Source organism: Polyodon spathula, chromosome 20 (assembly GCF_017654505.1).
Source record: "Polyodon spathula isolate WHYD16114869_AA chromosome 20, ASM1765450v1, whole genome shotgun sequence".
NCBI classification, from domain to species: domain Eukaryota; kingdom Metazoa; phylum Chordata; class Actinopteri; order Acipenseriformes; family Polyodontidae; genus Polyodon; species Polyodon spathula.
In genome coordinates this window covers 27,683,026-27,707,474 of record NC_054553.1, presented here as the reverse complement: position 1 = coordinate 27,707,474, position 24,449 = coordinate 27,683,026, and the positions used below count along the sequence as shown (strand labels likewise).

The 24,449-nt window shown below is 43.4% G+C and overlaps 1 protein-coding gene across 1 annotated transcript; it reads left to right on the top strand.

Annotated features, from left to right (window-relative positions):
- The first annotated feature begins 4,035 nt into the window (after nt 1–4,035).
- Nucleotides 4,036–14,608, top strand: LOC121295339 (fascin-2-like). The gene is made up of 5 exons (XM_041219836.1): nt 4,036–5,339; nt 9,451–9,607; nt 10,344–10,465; nt 11,652–11,819; nt 11,975–14,608. The coding sequence occupies exons 1-5, from the start codon at nt 4,517–4,519 to the stop codon at nt 12,178–12,180; spliced, it is 1,476 nt and encodes a 491-aa protein (XP_041075770.1). The 5' UTR covers nt 4,036–4,516; the 3' UTR covers nt 12,181–14,608.
- The last annotated feature ends 9,841 nt before the right edge of the window (nt 14,609–24,449 follow it).

Sequence of the window (24,449 nt, the reverse complement as noted above, 5' to 3'; positions counted from 1 at the left end):
ACAAATTCTTTATCAGTACATTAGGGGGTCAGTTTATAAAGCATTTGCTGTTCAGTTTCACAGACCATTTTGACCAGCTTGAATCCGATCATCATAAGTCAGATCATCTTAGGGATTTACAGAGTCCTTCGCTGTTCCTTCCCCATCTGAACGGAGACGGTAATGCACTACAGTAAAGCTAGAACTATGAAGTCTCAATTGGAAGATTAGTGGGAAAGAATGGTGTTGTTTTCTGCCTGCAGCAATGCTAGGAAGAATCACCCAAAAACAAGAATGGTTCCAAAGAAGTAAAATTACCATTTTTTGTTTTTGCACAGCAATGCTTTCTGCTGTATAGAGCCGTGCTCCTCCAATGACATCGTGGAAACATATCGGCTTGGAATGTGGAATTGTACAGCGATGTCATGCATACAGCACTGAGCTGCAGCTTGTACATACCTTAGCTCAGGGATTCCCAATCCTGGTCCTGAGGGACCCCTGTGTCTGCTGGTTTTCATTCCAACTGAGTTCTCAATGACTTAATCAAACCCTTAAATTGAACTAATAATGTGCTTAATTAGACCTTTTTAATTGTTCTCAGCTAACAAAAAAAGTTGTCGATTTCAAATTACTTATAAAATTGTATCATTAACTTGAACTCTCCAACTGTTTAAAAAGCTGAAAACAATTAAAAAAGTCTACGCTAATGAATAGTTAAAATAAGGGTTCAATCAGCAGACACAGGGGGTCCCCCAAGACCAGGGATCACTAAGCCTGAAGTGTGAGCTGCCAGACACTAGGGGGCCTGCATAGCAAAGGAGTCGTGTAAACACACAATGTCATGGAATTCTCAGCGTGCACACACACACACACGCACAAACGCACACACACACACACACACACACTCACGCACACACACACACAGTTTTGAGGGTTTGATTACAGTGAATGGAAACCAGTATTAATTGAGCCTATGCAGGGTGACTTAATGATGAATTGAAGTTAAGACTCTTGGAGGGCACGTTTTACCAAGATTAAAGTCCTTTAAATACCTTGGCTCATCACTAGACCCCAGTCTTACACTGAACGAACTTCTTCAAGTACTGTTGCTTGGCCATTGAGTTTAATAGACTGAAGTGGTTTGATGCATCACTGTCTGATGTAAACTAAGATGGGTCAGTGTTACCATTGCAGCTTAGAAGACATGTAGACATGGTGATGGCCCACAATACTTCCAATCCATGTTAGCAAGTGAAGTTAATAAGCGTTGTATTTCTCATGAGTACGAAGATACTCCAGACATCTTTTTTTGTACAGAGACCCTGAGTTCTGGAATCGTTTGCCATTCGACATTTGAAATACAACTTCACTGCGTACATTTAAATATTTCATTCATAATTATTTTCATGTTTAAACTATATGTAATCACTGAGCAATATAATGTACAGTATATATAACCAAATATGAAATGCCCCTTAAAAATGTACAACTGTATAGTATAGTGAACCATAGAAACATTAGGTTGTTTATGAGTTTGCAAGGAAACTGTTCAAATCTAGAAATCCAGCGTACAAATAATAAATACCTAAGTACATACTAAATACACAAATAATCAGAAGTTACGGTATCATCCTAACTTCTACTCTGTCACACTCTAAATATTGCATGCGTCCATCTGAATGCTGTATACCAGCACCATGGTATAATACACTGTAGCTTCACAGGGGAATCCAGGGATACAATACACAGCGGCCCTCACAATGTCATTATTGAGAGTGCTGCTGGATCAGGACAGACAGACAGGCAGGTAGACTCTGATGGACAGAGGGGGGGAGCATGTATGGATGTAGACATGTTTGAGAGCTAGAGGGACAGAGGAAAAGGAGAGAAGGCACAATGAAATAATGATAGGAAATGGATCTGGGCAAGCAGGCAGGCCAGCCACGTGGAGTCAGGAATGGGTCTGACTGTGGGAGAGGAATCTTGATTGCAGCTATATGGGATGCCATAAACGGAAAGCTTTTCAAGTTTTGGAAAGAGGCTACGAGAGGAATACCTCACGGCTCTGTGTTGGGACCTCTGCTGTTTATTGTACAGTGCCCATTAATGACTTATAATACTAAATCTGCAGCCAGAGGACAAACAGAAGGAGTAACACAATCAGATTCAGAAGTACATCATGTGGGGTGGCTAATGATAGCAGATTTATTTTAGTTAGATGCAAAATCGTTTTCATAATGCATGCAACAGTCCATCTATTATCCTCTCTGTGATAAACAGGGTGTTTGACGATGCACTTCTAATAAGCTAATCTCACTGTAGTGAATAATTACACCTGGAACTGTTTCCATTAGCCACCTGGCAAGGGGCTGTTTAATAAAGCAATGATTACCAGCTTTCTTATTCCTTCAGGGGACGTTTGTGCTGGACATCTACAGTGAAATCTGTTTACTAGAATGGCCTATAATGTTAATGCATACTAAAAGCATGGGGAAGCATTGTCAACTGCAAAATGACCATTTAGCCACCACTGGCTCTGACAGAGTCCCCTGCCTCTACACAATGAACTTTGATCAATCAGATTACTCTCAATAGCCCCAGATGAACAGTAAACATACCTGGGAGTACCAGTCACTGGAGCTGCAGCTCACACAGACACAGACAGCACCACCAGCATGCACAGCGCACACACCCAGAAGCTTTCATACTTTTTGTTCAGTGGACATAAAACCCCACTGTAAACACAAACTAAAAAAACAAGACCCCTAGTAAAGCATAGGGAATCAGAGTAAAACATGGCAATGATGAGTAGAGAAGCAATGCTTAAGGGTAGGGTTAAGGTTGGGGTTAGGGATAGGGTTAGGGTTAGGGTTAGGGATAGGGATACGGTCAGGGTTAGGGTTAGAGTTAGGGATACAGTTAGGGTTAGGGTTAGGGTTAGGGATACGGTTAGGGCTAGGGTTAGGGTTAGGGTTAGGGTTAGGGATAGGGGTAGGGTTAGAGTTAGGGTCAGGGTTAGGGTTAGGGTTAAGGTTAAGTTTAGGGTTAAGGTTAGGGATATGAAAGTATATTATTCCTTACTCTTGAAATTACTGAATGGCCACCAGCGTCCTAATTAACTCTTGCCAATGCTTCCAGCAGTAAATGCAATAGTACTTGTAACAGTGCCACTAAGTCTTTGATGCTGTACAGGCTGCAGTAGTATAGCAGTGGTGCAGCACTATCCATTGCAAAGTATAACTGACAACCATTTATTTATTGTTTTTGGTGACAATTCTTGAAGCAATGTTCTCCATATCGTTAAAAAAACTGAAAATACATTTATTTAAGGTCCTATTTAAGTGGCAGGATTAGGGTAAAGAAGATTAGTATCTGGTGGAATGAGAGAGGACTGTTTTTTTTTTTATGGTGTGTGTGTGTCTCTATACATGTGCACCTATATAGGTGACCAAGAGGGGCTGGAATCAGAGACCTGGAGTAACTTTATACAGAGACGATGAGGAAAGCAGACACCAATAGGGCCACTACTGCCACTGGGGAGGGATCGGATTGCATGGCTTTGTAGGCAACCTGCAACAGTACAGGAGGTTTAGGCAGAGTAAACCGGCACCCGATCATCCCACAACAGGCTTCCCTCCCTGATAGCAGCCAGCAGGTTCAAGGGAGGAGGGAGCTTGGTGAAAGAGGGCTTTGTAAAAGACTAGAGAACAAATCTCTTTGTTACCCGGGGACCTGCTGCTGCTATTTCTTTCAGGGGACTTGGGTCGGCTTATTGAAATCTGGGAGATCTTGTAATCCAAGATGTGTTCAACTAAACAGTCTGCGAGGGGCTAGGTAACTAAACTGCTGCCAGGCTCCAAGAAATTAAACATGTGAACAAAAAAAAAACCATAAGGATCAGAGAAGAAAAGAGAAATTGAACCCTCTTGTCTAATTATTTATCAAGGCTTCCGCAGTGGCCCTCCGATGTTTGATTCACAGCCAAGCAATCTCCAGGACGCTTGGAGTTAGGGGTCAGAGCAGTGGAGGGGACTGAGAGAGAGTGAGAGAGAGAGAGAGAGGGAGAGAAGGAGCTGTTGGGATCAAGGTGACGTCAGTGGATTGAGGTGTCCTGCTCATTTTAATCCTGAGCTGATTAGTAGAACAAAAAAAGTCCAGTGTGAGTGTGCACTGTGTGGAAGTGAGAGAGGGTGTCGAAGGGCCGGAGCAACGGAGAAAGAACAGTAAAGAGGAAGAGAGAAGAACAGAAAAAATAAACAGGTAGAAAGGGGAAGCAGATACGGAAGAGGAAGAGAAAAGGAAGGCCATTAAAAGGGATCTGAGGAGAAAGATAAGAAGATATCAAGAGGGGCATACTCCTTTGCTATTTGAACAAAAACTGGTAAAAAAAAATAATCTGGGAGGAGGACGAACGTTTCTGCTCTTTACTGCTTGGTATTTGTTCTACCTCCTCTTCCCCCAATCTTCCCCCAATTCCTTTTCCCCTCTTTGAACCCATCACCCCTACCCCCAGACTCGAGACTCAAGAGAGGTGAAAATGCCGACCAACGGGATTCACCAGGCCTTGAAGATCCAGTTCGGCCTGATCAACCACGAGAACCGCTACCTGACAGCGGAGGCATTCGGCTTCAAGGTGAACGCCTCAGCTCCCAGCATGAAGAAGAAGCAGATCTGGATGCTGGAGCAGGACGAGAAGGACAGCGGCGTGGCGTACCTGCGCAGTCACCTGGGCCGCTACCTCTCCGCAGACAAGGACGGCAAGGTGATCTGCGGGGCCGAGCACCCTGACGGCAACTGCCGCTTTCTGATCGTGGCACAGTCCGACGGCCGCTGGGCTCTGCAGTCCGAGCCCCACGCCCGCTACTTCGGGGGATCCGCGGACCGCCTCTCCTGCTTCTCCCAGGCCATAGCTGAGCCGGAGCTCTGGGCCGTCCACCTGGCACTGCACCCCCAGGCCAACCTGCTGAGCCTCAGCCGCAAGCGCTACGCCCACCTCTCCACCCAGGAGAACGAGATCTCAGCCGACAGCAACATCCCCTGGGGAGTACACTCCCTCCTCACCCTCATCTACCTGGACGGGAAGTACTGCCTCAAGACCTGCGACAGTCGCTTCCTCCGCAACGACGGTAAGCTGGTGATGGAGCCCGTCCGCAACACCGGCTACACCCTGGAGTTCAAGTCCGGCAAGCTGGCATTCAAGGACTGCGAGGGCAAGTACCTGACCCCCATGGGACCCACTGGCACCCTGCGGTCCGGACGCAGCTCCAAGCCCGGCAAGGACGAGCTGTTTGACCTGGAGGAGAGCCACCCACAGGTCGTCTTCCAAGCCGCCAGTGGGAGATTCGTCTCCAACAGACAAGGTAACTGCCCGCGGCACCCTGCTACAGTTATTGTTGTAAGGCTATAGTGCAGTGCTTACAGTACATTGCGCCACATGTGCAATGCTTGTTGTGGTTGTGGTAATGCTATAGTAATGAATGGTTAAGGCTTGTCTCTACATGCGGATGGTAAAATGACCTTCTTTGTATTGCTAGCAGCATTATCACAAGTTCTTTTTTCATTGTGCTGTTTCCTAGGGTTTTATATTATGTTATTGTCTCTATAAAGCCATTTCAAATACAACGCTATAGATTAAACATTTAAAATGTTCCTTCCTGATACCTAATGCCTTCCTGGGATAAAACTTAGTCAAACTGATGGTGTTACGACAGGTGGGCTTCACCCGATCAACAGCACAACAATAAGGGACTTCTGTAAATGTTATAATGCTAATCAGACAGACTATCTATATTTTCAAACATCTCTTGAAATGACTGTTAGGTTTTCTGTCCTAATCTAGTTAATCTAGTACAGTAATGATGAGAGGTTGTCTTGGGCAGTTGGGCGGTGGTTAGGCTGTGGAAAGGGGTGGGCCAGGTTTTGGGGTCATAGTTCAAGCCAATAAAAGTGACGTCTGTTTACCTGTCTGTGGCAGAGGCAGGAGTTTAAGGCAACAGGCCTGAGTTTCCATGGCTACCACGGCCCCAGGTCATGCCTCTAAGCCAATCCCAAAGTTAGCTAACTACGTCATAGCACACCGTTCCCAGGCTTTTACCATATTTGGCTGTTCTGAGCTGTACAGCCCATAAACATACTTTAGCCCACACAGACACATTTCTCTTGTGTCAGGTGCCCCTACCTGCAAACCAGTGCTTGCTCCAACCAGCCATACCTGGCCTAACCCTAGTTTGTGTGACAGCCAGGTGTTACTGAAGTACAACACTGTGAATCAGACACTAGGAAATGTGTGCGTCAACTGCTTTCAAATGAATCAGGTCACTTTTATTTCAATGGCAATAATCTCCTCACATATCATGTGGTTTTTTTGGTCTTCACCTGTCCTGTTTTTACCTTACTTGTGCATCTCCAGGTGTTTTGTTTAATGAGGTGATTTCAGGTAAAGAACAATAAACGGATCTTTGCTGAAGATTTTTCCAATAGTAAGAAATAACTAACGTGGGATTCATATTTTGCTTTAGGTCTCCTATAGTAAACTATGAATCTGTTCATTTTTCAGTTTTATACTAAGATCCGATGTTCCTATATTACCAAAGATATTGGTACTGGACTTGTTTTTGGACAACAGGCAGTTTGAATTCAAAACCATCGAAATCCAAACCTTGAAAAGTTTTCCCCATCAGGAAGATGCATTAATAGTTGCCTTTATGCAACACAATGATGTTTTTATACCCTGTGAATGAAAGAAGGCAGGACAATCAGCAGTAAATTAGAGGGCAGATACATTACAGGAAGACCAAGATGAAAGAGGGGAACTGCGGTGTGTGAAAGTGTGGCTAGAGAGAGTATCCGGTACAGCAGCAACATGCAATTAAAAGAATAATGGGACACCCATCAGAGTGAGGTTAACACGTGCTGCTGAATGTCTTGGTTTTACCAGGTGATGGAGTGGAGGCTGGGATTGCCACCTGTCCTGGTGTTGAGGTAGGTATCCCTGGAGACCTTTCAGGGACACAAAGCTGACATCTGTGCCAGTATTTGTAGCACAAGCAATAGGCACCCAAAGTCAATTAGTTTATGGATCAATACAGATTTCATGCACCAAAGGTGCATCCATTTAAAGTATGTTTTCAGCATCTTCCCAGTTTTTAGATCAGTTGTGAGTGATCTGACTAAACATTTTAGTCACTAATATATGTTAGTAACTTCTTTTCGCCAGTTTCACTCGATAGAGAGAGAAAGAAAGAGAGAAAAAGAGAAAGAGAGAGAGACAGGTTAATTATCTCAGCTGTCATCAGTTCCCTCAGTGTCTTTCTGCTTGTACAGTGAAACAGAGACATGCCGGAGAGCGCTCTGTGAAACGCACGCCCACCCCCAGAGTCAGCTTACCCTGAATAATTCACTCTCCGGCAACCAGCTGATGAATTACCAATGCCCATTTCTTCAGAGAGGCAGCTTCACTCTGCAAGGGTGCTGATGCCAATAAATGGGCACTCTATGATATTGCTAGGCACCGTTTCCTAAGCTCTTGCACCAGTGCTGCCATCACCACCGGCACGGAGTGTGGAATTACCACAGCACTGGAATCGTGTAGAAATGAAGCAACCAGCACATTTCCATCCAGACTCTGCTGCTCAGGTGCTGCAGTGAAAGCACATTCGAAAGAGAGGAGTGTATTGAGAGGTGTACTACTGCTTCAGCAATAAGTAGCATGGCAATGCAGTGGAGAGCTAAAGTTAAATCATGTGGTATCCGTTTACAAAGGGACTTTCTGCTTCTCAAGGTTACAGCTAATATAGTTCCAGTTTGCATGCGCTTTGCATATCTCTCTGTCGGGTGTCGCTGAATTTAAATGTGCACCCCGCATGGTCAAATGATAAATGATGTTTCTTTGAGTAATCAAATGAAGAAATAAAAAAAAAGCATACAAATAAAGAGGTAGCCTCTGTAAGGCCATGGCTCCAGTGCAGGGGGGGAGAGGCATCATTGGGATTATAGGGCTGGAGGGGCTGAGACCTAGGGCTGTGTTTTAAAGTCTCATTCCTTACATCTTATAGGCTTTCTTAACAGTATTAACAGAACTGTATCATGCATTATGTATAATGTGCACCTTAGAAGAAAATACCCTTTTTTGGCCATATTGTATGCACGTGTACAAGTCCCACAAATCCAGCACAGTTGCCTTCCTGCTCTGTGGTTTTTGCAGTAGTCTCTGGAAACTGTAGTCATAAAGTTCCACGACTTCCGTTGACTCCCAAGGATGTTGACTGGCAATAGAACTACACCTCCTACAAAGCAGCTTCAGACAATTACATGGTAGAGAATTATGTGATCTGTAGTCCTATTCCAATGCTGAATCTAATGGCTTTAATAGCAAATCATCAGCCAAAAACTACAACCCACAACATGCTCACCTGTGCACTCAGCTACAGTTGCTTCCCGTTATCATTTATCGTACAAATAATGGTTCACAATTGCAACTCTGCAACTGAACTATTAGAGAACTAATGTCCCCTGTTGAACATAAGATCATAGAGACAGCATGCAAAGCAGCTTAGCCTCCCCAGCGCTGACCTGCAGTTTTACTGGAGAGAAGATATTAGAATATGGTTGTCAGGGTGAAGGGTGGGGATTTTCCCTGTAAGAGGATTAAGGAAACAGTCGAGGGATTTGAAAGCAGCTATTTGTGAGGTTTTTAATTCGGGCATTAGATACAATCTGCTTCATTCTTCCTCTTCTGATAACAGACAGGATTTGCTCTGCATTTCAGTTATGTGTTATAACTTTGCACTGTGTACCCAGTTTACTCTAAAGAGTCACTAATCAGACATGCCAAACCTCTATTTACCGAATGAGCAGGGACAGCACACATATAGGCAATGTCAGCTTCCATGTATAGCCTGAGAGCATGCCTCAAGCCTGCCCTGGACTGGAGGGATCATCTATTCTCTAAGGGGGGTGAGGGTGCAGTTTAGTCTCCATGCCCTTGGACTGGAGGGATCACTTCTTAGAGGGGTGATGGTGCAGTTTGATGCCCCACAATTTCACTTGTCCTTTACTGAGCGAAGTCTTCTCTTCAGTCGAGACAACTCTCTGTGATATAAACCAGATTATCAAAAGTGATTTGAAATCTGTCCTGTTCAAATGACGTCATCAGAGATCCAGATTGAACTGAGACTCAGTCAGAATTGTAGGGAGGGTAAGACGATGAGAAACGAATCAGTTGTGTTCTGGGACGTTTGACTCTGCACGTCTTCTACACTGCTAACTGACTAAGAGTCAACTACTCTAGCCTTAGAAAGTGTAATCAAGAGATGTATTGTATGGGTTAGCTCCTTAGCATGACCATTATTTCTTAATCCTTCCTAATAAAGTGTCAGCAGCATTTGCTGCTCCAGTGATGTTAATCTTCAGTAACATGGGGATTACTTACAGCTCCATTGAAGTTCTCCTTGTGTCTCCTTGTGTTTTCAGGTGTCAGTATCTCAGCCAATCAGGATGAAGAGACAGACCAGGAGACGTTCCAGATGGAGATTGACCGGGACAGCAAAAAGTGCATGTTCCGAACCAACGCCGGCAACTACTGGACGCTGGTCTCACATGGGGGCATCGAGTCCACTGGCACCGAAGTGTGAGTCAGCCTCTGTCTTCTCATTCCCTCAGTGGCACCATTCAGACACTTTCGTAGATTTATACAGTATATCAATGCTGGCCATCAAGATCCGTTGCAGGCAGTTCCTAAACTAGTTAACTGAAGGGCAAGGGAGCAATTAATTAATTGAAGTTTGGAACAAAATACCCAGACTGGGATCAATCTCGACAGCCAGAGCTATGCACCACCACATTATTTTATATCAAGGATGTTGTTAATATTTAATACAGAAGGAACTATAACAGGAGGTGTGAGAAGCATTGCAGTAACTTCTCATTAAATAGGCAGACCATTTTACTGCCCATTGCTAATGCGCCCCTAAAGCATGCCTTATAAATATCTTGACAGATCATTTAGTTGATAGTGTGCATACTGGGGTCTAAGCTTTGAGTAAATAACCCCATACCTAAACAATGTGAACAGTATTTTTGTTATAACTATTATATACTATAGTGTAGGTATAGGCAGAGTTGCCCATCCCTGCTCTAGTATTTTGTTCATGGATTGGATTGGATTAGGCCTGTCATTAGAAACTCCCAATTCCATGCCTGTTTACCCACCTTGGCCCCCTTGCAACTCCATACATCAGCCATGCTTAGTGAAGGGGCCTGTGTCTGTGTGTGAGGCCTGGTTGTCATGGAAATGAGTAACAGGAATGGCCCCCCCCTCACAAACTCACTCGAGCTCCCGTCTTCTCTTCTCTTTCCTTGAGCAGAGCTGCCAGCACCATGTTTGACATTGAGTGGCGTGGGCGCAGGGTGGCACTCCGAGCAGGCAACGGCAAGTACGTCTGCACCAAGAAGAACGGGCAGCTGTCTGCGGGCAGCGACTCTGCAGGTGAGTGTGGACCTGAACTGGACAGATACAGGAAGCAAAGTATCTGTGCACTGTTCTGGACAATGTAACTGGCTCCCTACCTATCTGCACTCAGTGTTAGGGTTGTTTTGCCTATTGATTGGCTCTCTAAGGATGTCACAGTCTGCTTCAGCCATCCCTGTTCTATTGCTTCTCCACTAACTGGCATAAAACCTGTGACTTGTTAGAAAACCCAACAATTACAGCTCCCGTCGCATTGTTCCAGCAGAAACGTGTGTGTCTTGTCCAGTGAAGGTTTCTCTCATTCTGGCCTCTGTAGTCTTCTGCTGGTCTCACGAAAAGATTGCATACCTCCGTGGCAATGATCTCTCATAACCTGCTTGTGAACAGAGTTGTACTTTGCTGTGGTGGTTTTCTGGAAGCGCTGCCATTCCAAGAACACCTGGGAGTCTTCAACGACAAGCTAGCCTAATTTCAATAACACATCCTAACCGTTCCTAATAAAGTGTAGCTATTCAGTTTAACAGTGCCTGGACTGGAAGCTCACGGATGTTCCCTGTTCCTGATGACCTTGGCTTGACGCCAGCCCTTATCGAGTTAAGTCCTAATAGAGTGAGACATTGAGCTGGTTCTCAGTGGAGTTCTGGCATTGAGGGCACACAGGACACAGTCTCACGTACAGGATTATCACAACTATTTCTTGAAAGTTAAAATACATTTACCGGAACATCCGTTCAGTGCCAAGCGTTCAAATTAAAACATGAGTGACAGTGTGCTACAGTATGAGTACCATTGTCCTGAATGTAGCCAGCGTTATTGGCCTTCAGCTTTCACAAGCTCTAAATGCACCTTTTCAGAAAAAGACCACTGATCTAGAAATCCTCTTTGAGTGGTCATTTAAACAGGTTTGAGTCATATTCACAATGACAGGGAGAGAACATCAGCACCCGTATATGAAAAACAAAGGTCAAACCTTAGGGCTGCTTGGACAGTCTTCCATACAAGTTAGTAGAGCATCAGAATTTAGAGGTACACAGCATGGCAGAAATTGTTTATTTGGCTTCATCAAAGGCGACTTACACGTGTTACAGGGCATTACACTGCTAAAATAATATTTAAATACAGTATAGTTTACAGTCAGTGCAAATAATACTAAGTTGGCTATGCTGGTAGAAGTGCTGGCTCTCATTGCCGTGCTGTGTTGCAGGCGAGGACGAGGAGTTCCTGTTGAAGCTGATTAACCGTCCCATTCTGATCCTGCGCGGGGAGAATGGCTTCGTCTGCCACCACAAGAACTCCAACACTCTGGACGGCAACCGCTCTGTCTATGACATCTTCCAGCTCATCTTCGCCGACGGAGCCTACCACATCAAAGGTACCTGCCCCAGAAGCTGTCCTGCTTGCTCAGCCTGCCACCACCAGCTGGGGGCAATGTGTTTCAGTGAGCTGAGATACCAATAGTAAACCAGGGTTCTTTTTGAGTGCAGTCTCGGTCCTGACACCCTCTCCTCTCTCTCCTCTCTCTGCCAGGCTCCGCAGGGAAGTTCTGGTATGTCTCCAGCAGCGGGCTGGTCTGCTCTGATGGGGAGATGCCCGAGGACTTCTTCTTTGAGTTCCTGGAGCACGGGCGCGTGGGCATCAAGGGCAAGAACGGCAAGTATCTCCGCGGCGACCAAGGGGGCACGCTGAAGGCCGACGGAGACAAGGTGGACAGCTCCACGCTCTGGGAGTACTGACCCTGCCAGACACTCCGGGGAGCATGCGATCAAACCAACACAAACAAACAAGCACCTGAAAGGAGCCCGGTGTGTTCAAACTTGTATATTTAGGAAACTGGACTCAAGGAGAGTTATTTATTTCTATGTGTATTTTTGCAATTGCTTCCAAGTAGGGGTGGATTAAGACAAGTCTCCCTGTTTCTGTGATCACATTCACATACAGTAAATGTGATAAGTATTTGCCATTTTTTTAAACAGCTGTGTGTTATGGGCCGGGTATAGCTGGAAGTTGGATTGAATAGCGTCAGGGGGATGACAAGGTTCACTGTTGTATGTTTGGATTACCTCTTTTAGTCAGTGTTGTTGTCATTTTTTATTCAGAAAAGAAGCCTTAAAGAAAACTAGGATAACGAGCAATGAAGTGCAGTGAACTTCAAGCATCTATACGCTGTACAGATATACATACTGTATGTGCAGTGCAACCTACTGGTTACATTACAACCCAGTATTATCTGTCACAAAATCAGGCCTGTTCATCACCAAAAAGACTGCAATTTTTATACATCCATTAATACTACTGTCATTTATAGGATATGCACTGTAGTAACAATTACACATTAGCAGACTGCAGACATCATTCACATAGCTTTAACTTGTGAGTTATTTAAATAACAATGCTTTGACTGAACACTTTTTAATATTGATGGCATTTTTCTAGACTAGGTATTGAATGTGGTTATATATTGCAAATAGGCTATTTATGAGAGACAGAAAGGATTTGATATAGCCATGGTTATGTGCAGTGCAAAGTTATTGAGGAAGTTACATTCTCTGTTGTAGCCTAGCCAACCCTTGCATGAGAGTCTGGTGCCAGTTGCATCTCGTTCTGATAACAGACAATGTATTAATACAGGAGAAATTCTATCAGAAATGGGAACACAGTCAATAACTGTCACTGCAGTCTATCTGCTGGTGTCTCTCCCCACATCTGGAAAACGTATTATGTGATACAGCTGGTGTATTGAAACATATTTCCCATAAACTAGTATGTGTCACAGAAACGCAGAGGGCACTGAAGCCCACGCCTGTTATTGCATTAACGTCTTAATGCAATAATGAATAGTCGTATTGCTGTCATGGCTAATAATAATAATAATAATCATTTGTCATTTTGTTTCCCTGTAAGTACAGCAACAGCAGTAATAAAGAATATGGCCAGCGTTCACACTTTAGGAGGGGGGTAACAGGCAGCTTTCCCACAAGGCATCTTTTGATGGACGGCAGCCTTTAACAACATTAGAATGTTTTTTTTTTTTTTTTTTTTTTTATTGGCAGCAGCAGTGACTGGCTTGCAATGGCAAGTGTGAGTCTGATCTGTTTAATCAGTGTTTGTGTTTGTGGCATAAAAGGTCTACAGTTTACAGTCTACAGCAGAGTCAGGAAGGTTAGCAAACATTCTGTTAGTTCCCGGTCCATTCTAGAACCTTTTGTGGATCTTTTAGAACCCTCCCACCCGGAACTTCTAGTCCTTGATGTCAAATCTTTTTTTTTTTTTTTTTTTTTTTTTTTGTATTTAGTTGGGATAGAACCCTTGATAGATACATCTCAACACATTTAGCTGACTGTATTCCCTGATGTGATCTTCATAATATGTAGTGGTGTCAGTCCTCTATATAGGAATTATCAACAGGGGTTTCTGGATAAGGTTGTTTTGTTTTTTTTATTTTTAGTTTGATTTTATAATAATAGTTTGTTTTATAGACATAATTTGATCTGTAAAACATTTTATTTTTCGTTCTGAAACTGTTCATCCTGTCTCACCCTGTCCCTTAGAATCAGGTGTACCCCCTCCTATAGGACAGCAGTGGTCAAAAATGACAGAATGGTCTTAACAGTGGAGAACAGGCTTATCCAGTGTTAAGGGTTACTGTGCTTAACCCAGTGCAGCACGCATGTTGCTTATCTTGGCTTGATCTATTACGAGATCAACCAGTTGGTCAATGCACCCATGTGGCGGCTCATAAGCACCCCACTTGTTCCACGTGTCCCACTCAACTTCACCTCGAACCCTTTCAGTGTTTTGCCAATCCTCACTCAGCTGATTAATCAGCTGCCCGGAGAGCAGCAGAGTAAAGTATAAAGTTACAAACAGTGTTGCAAAAGAGCCAGATTCCTAATGGGCTCAAAACAATTGCAGAAAGTAGCTTCTTAATGGATCTAGTCATTATCAAAAAGACTATCAAGTAGCACTTATCAGTCTGCAGTGTAATGTGATGAGGATCGGATCCTGGTAGCAGATATACAAATACTGTGTGGTTTCATTGTTAGGGTGGGAACTTCTCATACCACTGAAGAGTTAGAGTCTTACGGATGGTTTTTTGGTTTTTGGTTTTTTTTCCTGAAATGATTTTAAGATTATGATAATAAAAACAGCTTTCTCCTTTGACTTTTTATCTTTATTTATGTATTGACAGCTTGGCATGTGTATTTGAAATTCAAGTCGATGGGTAATTGCAGATCAATGAAATGCTTTTGTTGCAAAAGCGTTACTGTGGCATTGAGCGTGGATCGATTTTTAGATAACAGTTAAAACAAATAGAATACTGGCCTACATGCTGCATAACTCATACTATGCACTTCTCCGCTTCATAATTTTCATGCCCTGTTTATGACTGTTGGAACACTCTTCTAAGTTTACATTTGCCACACATATGAAACACCACCTGTTCTAAACAGAGCCTGGGAAAGTGGGTAAGAGAGCTTTTGTTTCTGAGCAAACCAATCACTCTCATTCAGAATAAAGGCCTCTGGTCCTCCAGGCATCCCACAACCCCCCAGGGTTCCTTTCACAGCCACGACACAAGATGACCAGAGCATAATAAGCATAATATATAATTGCACAGTACCAGAAAGGTTCAAACTACTTCTATAAAACCAAGAGCTTATTGGATTACAGTCAAATGCAAATACAAAACTATTGGAGGAAATAGGGACTATCCCAGGAGGTTAAAACACATGCAGCCCATAGAACTCTTCATTTTTATTGGCTGACAGAAATCAAAGGATGACAACCGAGAGAATCATAGAACACAGCTGTGCACCACATTAGTTGACAATGGGCCCCATTTACAAAGCGTCAACTCTTTGAGTTATTTGGTGAGGCTAAAACAAGAAAAAAAAAGTATATTTAGATAACTGAGGCGTTTAAGCTTTATGAACATGGCCAAGTGTGATAAAGTGTTCTGTCTCCATCAAGAGGAAACCTAAAAGGCCACGAGATGTCAATATGGCAGCCCGTTTTTGAGATTTCTCCCCCCAGCTGCTGCTTTCAAGGCTATGAAAGGTTTGAACTGGCAGGCGGCACAAGGAAGGAGAGATTACATTTGAAAAAGGGAGTTTTGTTTTTCAGTGCTCCCGTTTCGTTTTTAGCTGTTGCTGCATTTGTGAAGGAACATCAGGCCATGAAAAATATTTACAGCCATTGGCCAAGTTACAACACATTAAACCTTAGTAAGACTTTTGCTGTTGCAAAACTGAAACGCCCTAATATTTTGCAATTCTCAGATTAACCTTGATTTATATTTTGTATCTATCTATCTATCTAGCTAGCTAGCTATCTATCTCAATCTAACTACACAGATGGTCTGTATATTGTTAATGGGTATGTCAGTTTATTCTCACACAGCACAATCTTATTTTCCTCTGCGAATGTGGAAAACATGACGCAGATAACCGGAATTAAAGAGCAGCCGCTTGCACTAAGACAGTCTGGAACACAAGAATTAACACTGGGGCAGGCTGTCCAGAGCAACATCTGGGAGCCATCTGCACAGAGGGAAGGCAGAGTCACAGCATCACACACCCCCGGCCTCACAGACACCCCCCTCAGGACAGCGCTGAGGCAGATGAAGAAGCCTAGCAAAATGACCGCTGATGGGGCATTTGTTGCCTTGTCTTACCCCATTCTGGTCTCTTGCATGCTCCTTAAATACGTGGACATTTTTTTAAAATAAGCAATTTGTAGTGCAATGGCATCCCAAATATTATTAATGCACAGCAGAACCACTATCATTTGACGGGGCATCATTTGTTCCTCCTTTTTATCCACAGAACTGTCTCTAGTGAATTTTAGTGAATTAATTATCTAGTGAATGTCCTTTAAATGGAAAAGGACAGCTGTAGATTTGGCCAATTTCCAGTGAATAGATCAGTTTTCCATCCCTCCTCCAATACTAGAAAGTTAACCTGCTCTGTAAAGGTGCTTCTGAGGCTGCAGGTATTTCACTGAGGAATGTGATCCATACAGGGCTGCCTGTACCAGGCTCAGAATGACACCTTCTGCACATGCTCAGTACAGCCCACTGGCAGCTCCTACAGGCTCTCTGTGCAACTGTTAAAAGTCAGCTCCCTATAGAAAGAAGCATATTTATTTATTTATTTGTTTTATGGATGGTGGGTCATATATACATAGGTCATCATTTCTTTTATATTTCAAAATATGGCTAATTTCCTTCATAAAAGTTTATCGTGGTAACACAGTACTGGTAATTTAGCCTTTTCCCAAGCTTATTTGCTAAGTTCGCCTGTGCTTTGCCATACTCGGAGCCCTGAGAGGCCCGGCAGTTTTCCCTTTTAAGGAGGTTGGTTCTGTGAGTGGGGAGGAGGCAGTGGAATGTGCAGGGAGTGGAATTCTTCTGCCTCTGGTCAGCCTCCTCTGCACAGTTTCACCAAACTGCTCGCCTCAACTCAGGGATCACACAAAGGCTTCTGCGGAGCTCATAAACACAGCCCAGGTCAGCTGGCATAATGAATATCCCTGCAAGCCAGAGCTCTTCACAGGGCGTTTACCACTAAATATGTCCTGGGATTTGCATAGTAAGCACGCTCTACCCTGTTTGACAATGGTTATTTCTTTGGCACACTTATTTGTGCTTTACCATGACTAGGCTTTACTGCACTAGTGTCGCCACAATGGTGCACCACAGCAAACTTTGACAAGGGATCTGGCATCACATGGAAATCACAGAAATGTTGTTGTTTTTGTGGTATGATGTTTGGTGTGTGTCAGATACACATCTATACGTCTCAGTGCTGGCTGCCTGTGTGCACTGGAAAACAGTGCAGACTGCAAACTGAAACTTTAGAACCCATTTTGTAACAAAGAACTGGAAAGAAATTTCCTACTTGGGGCAAGATTTTGACATCCCTGCAAACACATGTCTTGGAATTGAGACAAACCTTTGCCTCAAGTTATTCAGATGCTAATGAACTTGAAGCTAACTGCTCCAGACCTTTTGTACTTATTGTGATGTTGCCTCTGTAACCAGGGTGAAATCTCGATGTGAACCGCCAACCCCGCACAGCGGAAGCGAGCGTCTTAACCACTATGCAAAAGATAATCCATCTCACCGACAGGGGGACAGAATCCATATCAGTGTATCGCACAGCACTGCCCACTGCACCTCTTAGTGTTCCTAATTCACATCCTACTGGCAATGGCGTAATAAAGCAGCCACGCCCTCTATATGACACGTATGCATTTTGATGCATTGGTTTTCCACATGGTTTCACCAGGCTGCTCCAGGACCGATAGTTTGACTCACGGGCCCTGAATTTTGTGGCTTTTGTGGCAGGTTTTTAACGTTCCGTGTTCCGAGCAAAAATCAAAAATGACCAGGATGGATGAGAACAGACGCAAAACCCAAATTTTATGCAAATTAAGTGGGTACCTAATTAACATACCTCCCGTGCAAAAAATCCAAACGGTGGATGTGGTTGGATTGAGTATTTTCCTTCTAAAATGGTTCCGCCTGTTTCAAAGAGTCCTATTTCAAACAGGTCCTGTGGTTCTGGTGTGGGAGCAGTGACTCCCACTACTCTGGTGAACCCAGTGTGCTGATAGAGATTGCTGCGATGAAGAGGATAATGCAGCTGCCCCTCAGTAAGGACTCGCTGCTGAAGCCGAAGGTCTGCTCCATGGGGGTATCGTCAAAGGACACCACCGGTTTGGACCTTACAGAAGAGCAGGTGCTGTGAAGATATCAAATGGATAAGGCTTCGATATTGTACTGATGTGACGAAGTTAAAGAGGATGTAGAGTCAAGCCCCTATTGCTCTTGTGCCTGTCATTCTTTGCCACTTTGTATGATACCCTATTATACATTCCCATGGTATTAATTTTCATAAAGTGCAAACCGGGTATGGAGGATATTTTATGCCAAAGTGAAACATAATTAAATAAATTAATGCATAAATGAATAAATAAATAAATAAATAAATAAATGTCTATATATTTATTTTGACATTTCTTTATTTCTATATTTATTCATGCATGCTTTTTTTTATGTATTCATTTATATTTCATTTTGGCATAAAATATCCTCCATAACCGGGTGCATGAAACTATAATTGAATACAGTACATACATAAATAAAATATCAGGCTACATTAAAGTGAGCTTTAAATTTACTTTTTTTTTTTTCTGTTTGCCCTGATGTACTTGCTTTATAATGATGTTCTATTAAATGTATCTTCTCTTCTTTCTCCATATCTCCTGAAACAAACACACACCTGTTCTGTTTATCTCTGCCTTACTACCTTTCAATCCCACCTGTCCATTGTTTGAAATATTGAAATCATGTAAAAACTCTCCTTTGCATCATTAATATATATCATATATTATATCATTCTGCTGTTTTATGTGGTGGAATGGGTGCATGGTGGCAGGATAGCTATCCTGCCACCATGCACCCATTCCACCACATAAAACAGCAGAAACGTTTTTCATTTTTTGACAGAAACAACATTCGGGATAGGAGTCAGGTTAAAACAGGCGGAGCCAGCAAGTTTCGGACTGTCAGAAGACACTTTTGGTATTCACGGGCACTCAGTGTAGCCTCACCAGTGGAGGCCTGTGCATCAGTTCAGCCCTGCAGCCACACCAGCGGTTTGCACGTTTGTGAACCGGATTAGCTGAATTCCTTTGGCTTCCAGGCACCTGACTTGATTATAGATTTGCGCTTTCAAAGAGCCTTGGACTGTTCCTTTTCTCTCTTCCTTAAAGCTAAAGGACCAATGTCTCTGAAGCTACAAAACTAAAGAGAAAGCCTATCCTCCATGTTGTTCTGTATCTATTAAACCCTCCCCCCACCTCCCTGTGATCTAGACTTGGCAGGGTGAGGGCACTTTTCAGTTAGAACTACTGTCTACAAATGCTGTGCCGCCCTGCCTCACTGAAACTGTGAATGATTCATTATTCTGCTGAAAAGGACAGGGCACTAGGGGAGAGGGCAACTCAACTGTGTTCAACTTTTAGATAAATTCAATACAAATCTAGAAGCAAATACAGAAAGGCACTAACAACACATGACAAAAACACAGCCCATGTTAGTGCATACAGCTCTTATTGCAGCACCTGATACTCATTTCATAAAGGTTTCTACTGACCAGAACCAACTCCTGGCACAGCTTCAGCACAGCTAATAAAAGACCTGCTGTTTTTTTAACTCCTAAGTCTCATTTGCCTCTGTAACATTTGGCTGTATATTTGAATGTATCTTTTGCTGTGTAGAAATGCCATATAAAGTTAAAACAACAGCTTTGCAGACCACCACAGGAAGAGGAAGTACAAGCATGAGTCGCCATGGTCTCCAGGAAGTGAGACAGCAGGCTCTTGACTTTTTTCAACTGTGCCCTCGACCGAGAGGAAGTGAAATCTGTTACTCGCTTCTCTCCGTTTTAAGCTCTAAAAATAATGAGATGCAGCAACCCTTTCTCCACATAGATATACATTTTTATTTTACCACCCATTAGCATAATAACATTCACACTTTCAAGTGAGTTTTCATTCAAACTCGTTTGCACAGAGATATGTCTAAAGAATCCGCTAGCCATCCAATTAACTTTGACTTGGGTTTCAGCGTTCGTTCTGGGCACTGTATCTTCGGTAGTATTATTTCCTGTCCTCTCTCTCTCTGCTCAGACCTTTGCTGTTGCAGCATGCTTGGCTGGTGTGCTGAATGATGATGTCATGTTTTTTTCTGCTCCCCTGGGCTGCTGGAGTCATACCGAATAGTCTTATCAAGTTAGGTAGCCTAAGGTTTTACATTTGTTTGCAACATTATCAAAAATCCCAAGAATGTCCAATATTAAACTTCACTTACTGGGTACAATAGGAATATATCAGTTTGATTTTCTTTACAGTCCTGCATGTGATTGTCGCTGGTCATTTCATTCTGCAAGACAATGGCACTGAAAACAGAAACTGGGATATGGAATTGTCACAGATGGTCTGAAATGCACTGTATCACAGTGTTTTGTCAGTGGACAGAGCTGGGCCAGGTCAAGCAGACTGGGGTGTAGGTGGTCCTGTTGTCTGCTCCAGAGAAGGCAGGCAGGGAGTTACAGTAACTACCTCCCCTGAGAGCAGTGAGCTGTCCTCCCCTTGGCTTCCACGACCATTGGAAGAAACATCAGCTAACAGCAGAAGTGACCCTCCACCAGTTTAGAATTATTAACCACACAACTTAAAGCCTAACTGCATCACCCAACCCTTTTATACACTCCACTGACTAGATCACTGTCACACACTGTACAGCTGACAGTAGTGTTCCCAGTGGTCAACAGCACATGTCAGAGGCATTGAACAGCGCGATATACAAGCAGGATCATTACAAATGCAATGCTGAGGGATGAATTATGTTGCAAACAGGCTGGAACGCGCCCTGGACATTCTTCAGTCTCAGGGTCCCTTCTAAGGCAATCTCAGCAGGGTGGGGTTTTCATTTATTTCTGTACGTTTTTAAGTGATTTGCACATTGCTTGCAGTGCCAGTAATGTGGATTGTGTCATGATTTAAGAATATGAAACAGACAGCTGAGAGTTAAGGTCCACTACATCCAGCTATGCCTTTACAAGACTGTCCAAATGCACATGTGTGTACATGCTGGAAACACAGGTCTGCCCTTATAAAAACTGATTCATTTTGCAAGATGGTGATTTTGCAAGTTTTACATGCATTTCAAATACTGATGACAGATCGGCTGTCACAGGCCGTGCGGCTGCGCGCCTCGGGCTCAGACGGACCTTATCAAATCTGGGTAGGAGAGTGACCAAAATAAACAGCACAGGATAAATAATGAAGGAGGCTGCAGGAAGTGATGCACTGCGCAACAGGGAGAGAGCTTGTGCTGGTTTCATTCACTCACGCACTGACACCGCAAGAGTGCAGAGGGAGAAAGTGGAAGAGTGTAGGGGGAGGAGGAGGGTGTTGACTCAGTGAAAGACACGTAGTTCCTCTTATGAATACAGAGAATGAATGAACTTTAATAGCAAGGCAGGAAGTGGTACACTGGTTCTGTACAAAAGGTTTTTTTGTAAGGACAGAGATTGTGGTTTCAGTTTTGTGAGCTAATTCGTTTTGAGTGTTGATCCCTAGTCTTTAGAGCTATGTCATAGACTAGATCTAGAATCCTGTGCTTGTCTTCCACTGTGGTAAGGGTATCGACTCCACTCTGAGTGCTAAACTGCTCCAGACAGGAAGCGGTTAACTCCGTCCTCCTGAAAAAGAAGTTGTTTGTACTTCCTCTCATTTTTGGGCCTATAGTGGAGTTTTCCTTTTAAGGCAGCGCGTGGGGCCAGGTTCACCATGGAGTTAACCCTTTACTTGTCCAGCTCAGACCAGACACACAGACAGAGAGTCCTTTCACTGCACAGCAGCTAAAGAATCTCAGTGTCCAGGAAAATCTTAGCAGAGTCTTGGGTTAGGCTAGCAAATCTTCTTCTTTAAAAATAATACACAAATCAGTTTAAAAACTTACAAGTTAAAGCTTTGTGAATCAAGACCAATAGATCTCAATACAAATACACTGCCTGGTCACTATACTACCTGATTTGAAAAGTTACTGAAAAATACTATTGGGATCCCATTATAATCCTAGTGTGGGTCTCATAAGGAGACCCATAAAGAACCATAAGCAGACCACAGCATTACCAGCAACTCAATGCATTGAACAAACAAACAGTGCAATATTGTGGCTGCCCTTTTGCTACCATTGCCCCTAGTGCAGCTACATACAATGTGGAAAGGGCTGAAAGCACCCTTTTAATACAATGAAAAATAGCTAATGCTTCAAAACTATAAACAACTTCAGAAACACTGTATGCACCTTTAAAGGTCCACTGTGCTGTATAGCAAACGCATGATTTTGGAGGCATTAAAGAGTTCATCTATTTCAGCATCATGCCCCAGGAAGCAAACCTCACAGCCTGTCGTGTCTTGTTAGAACCCATTTTTTTTTTACTCAGAATTTCACTGACTCCAGTGAGACAGCAGTGAACGTGGAGCCAGCCCACACAGCTGAGTGAGAGAGTAACTAGACAACCATAAAAGGAGAGTTTGGAGTAAAATGCGAGGGTAGAAACTGAAGAGAGACGGGCAGTGGGAATAAGAAAAACAGAGAGTGAGACAAGGAGAAGGGCATGGAGAGACGGCACGAGAAAAAGAGTGCAAAGACAAAGCAGAGAGAACGGATTACATAGGAGAAAGAATGAGTGAGAGAGGGATAGGAGGAAAGAAAGGTGAGCAAGTGAGGGAGGGGCAGAGACAGAGAAAGATAAAAAGGATAGGTTCTGGTAAGTCTGTAATAGGAATGTGGTTATCTGAGGGCAGTTGGACCACAACAGGCAGCTTCTTAAATGAGCTGCATCCTGTTCCATGCACCCTTTACACATCATTTAAACCTCAAATTACTGAAGACGATAAAGTGGGTACATTCCCCAGGGAATTGCATTACAACATTATCCGAGTAATGCAGATTAAACACTTAAACTGTACTTTTTGGTATGGATCCACAGCCAAGTAGAGTCATAAAATGCATAAATGATGTCCGTACATTTATAAAACTGCAGCAAAGAACTCATATGCCTGCAGAATTCAATATCACAATTGAAGTCAAAACTAAGTTATAATCTGAACTGTTGCCGCTGATACTGTGAAGCGTGCTGGTGAGACATTTTCCTGTTTCCATCGTTAGTGCCAGTCTCGTATCTGGGTATTTTAGAACGGGCCCTGGATTGGATGTAAATGATCTTATACTTTCTAAAAATAACTCTGAAGGAAAAACATCCTGAGATTCACAGAGCTGGGAACAAAGGCAGAGCTTTCCTTTGGGCCCATTGTAGTCTCCACTGCCCACTGGTGGAGATAGGGTGTATTACAACTCTTCACACAAATCTACTGCAAACTCTCACAGCATGAACACACTGGGAGCTGTAGTCACAAAAATGTGCAATTTTTAATAGAAAAAAAATGGAAACACCATTTACAGGCTCCCCACATGTGCTTAGGTTTTTTTCCTTCTAGTTTATTTATTTTCTCCTTTCAGAATAAAAATACATAGTGCAGATTTTCCAATTTTGCACAGCTTCAGTGAATGGTTGTAGTGTCGGCCACACGAGGGCTCTCTCCTCACGGTGAGGGAGTCCCTCCTACAGTGGGGATCTGCCTGTCTGTCTGCCTGCCTGTCTGGGCTGCCCCTGTCTGCAGCTGCTCGGAGCACAGCTGCTGTTTGTCAGCGCAGGAATGCCTGGTACGGAGGGGTGCGCTCTCCAGTGGAATTACACAGCGCTGGCCTCGCGCCGAACTCTCCCTCCTCTTTCAACCAGCAGAGCTGAGGCAGGGATTATCGGAGAGGGTGCAGCGTTGAGCTGTCCTCATTGCTGTCAAGCAGCAGAGCAGACCCAGCTTCAGCACAGATTGATGAAGATGCATTCAACACTGGGGGTACCACTGCACGAGAGGGGATTATTCCTGATGCAGACACGCTTGGTGTTGACGAGTGAAGTGGCTACAGTAAATACTGTCAAGTGGCTTCTAAGATCCGTAAAGAGCTTTGGATGTTAAATACCACAGGCATCTTAACTAGCGTATTCTTCTTCTTCTTTAGATTCACTTTGTCAATCATTTTTTGTTTCGTTCATCCCATCCCGGTGAACTTTAAAGCGCAGACTCCTTCCGGAAACCAAATAGTGATACATTTATACAATTAACAAACTTATAGCTAGTAGAAAATCTTCAGATCTCATTGTGCGCAACTATTCTGCAGCCCTGGGTTGAAGCAGCCTCTGCAAAGCTCTGAAGTGTCTAATTTTCAAGTACAGCTCTTGTAACCGCTAGAAGAATACTTAGTAAAGATTACTGTGGTATTTCATACCCATACCAAGTTCGTCTTTTTTCAGGCTTGAATTATTTTTGTCGATCTGAAGAATAAACTCCTTTATTGGGTATA

What these genes read in the sequence shown, in the direction of transcription:
- LOC121295339 (XM_041219836.1), top strand. Translation starts at nt 4,517, where the DNA reads ATGCCGACCAACGGGATTCACCAGGCCTTGAAGATCCAGTTCGGCCTG. An exon ending in GAGTCCACTGGCACCGAAGT is followed by an intron (nt 9,608 to 10,343) that starts GTGAGTCAGCCT and finishes TTCCTTGAGCAG; the next exon opens with AGCTGCCAGCACCATGTTTG. An exon ending in CGGAGCCTACCACATCAAAG is followed by an intron (nt 11,820 to 11,974) that starts GTACCTGCCCCA and finishes TCTCTCTGCCAG; the next exon opens with GCTCCGCAGGGAAGTTCTGG.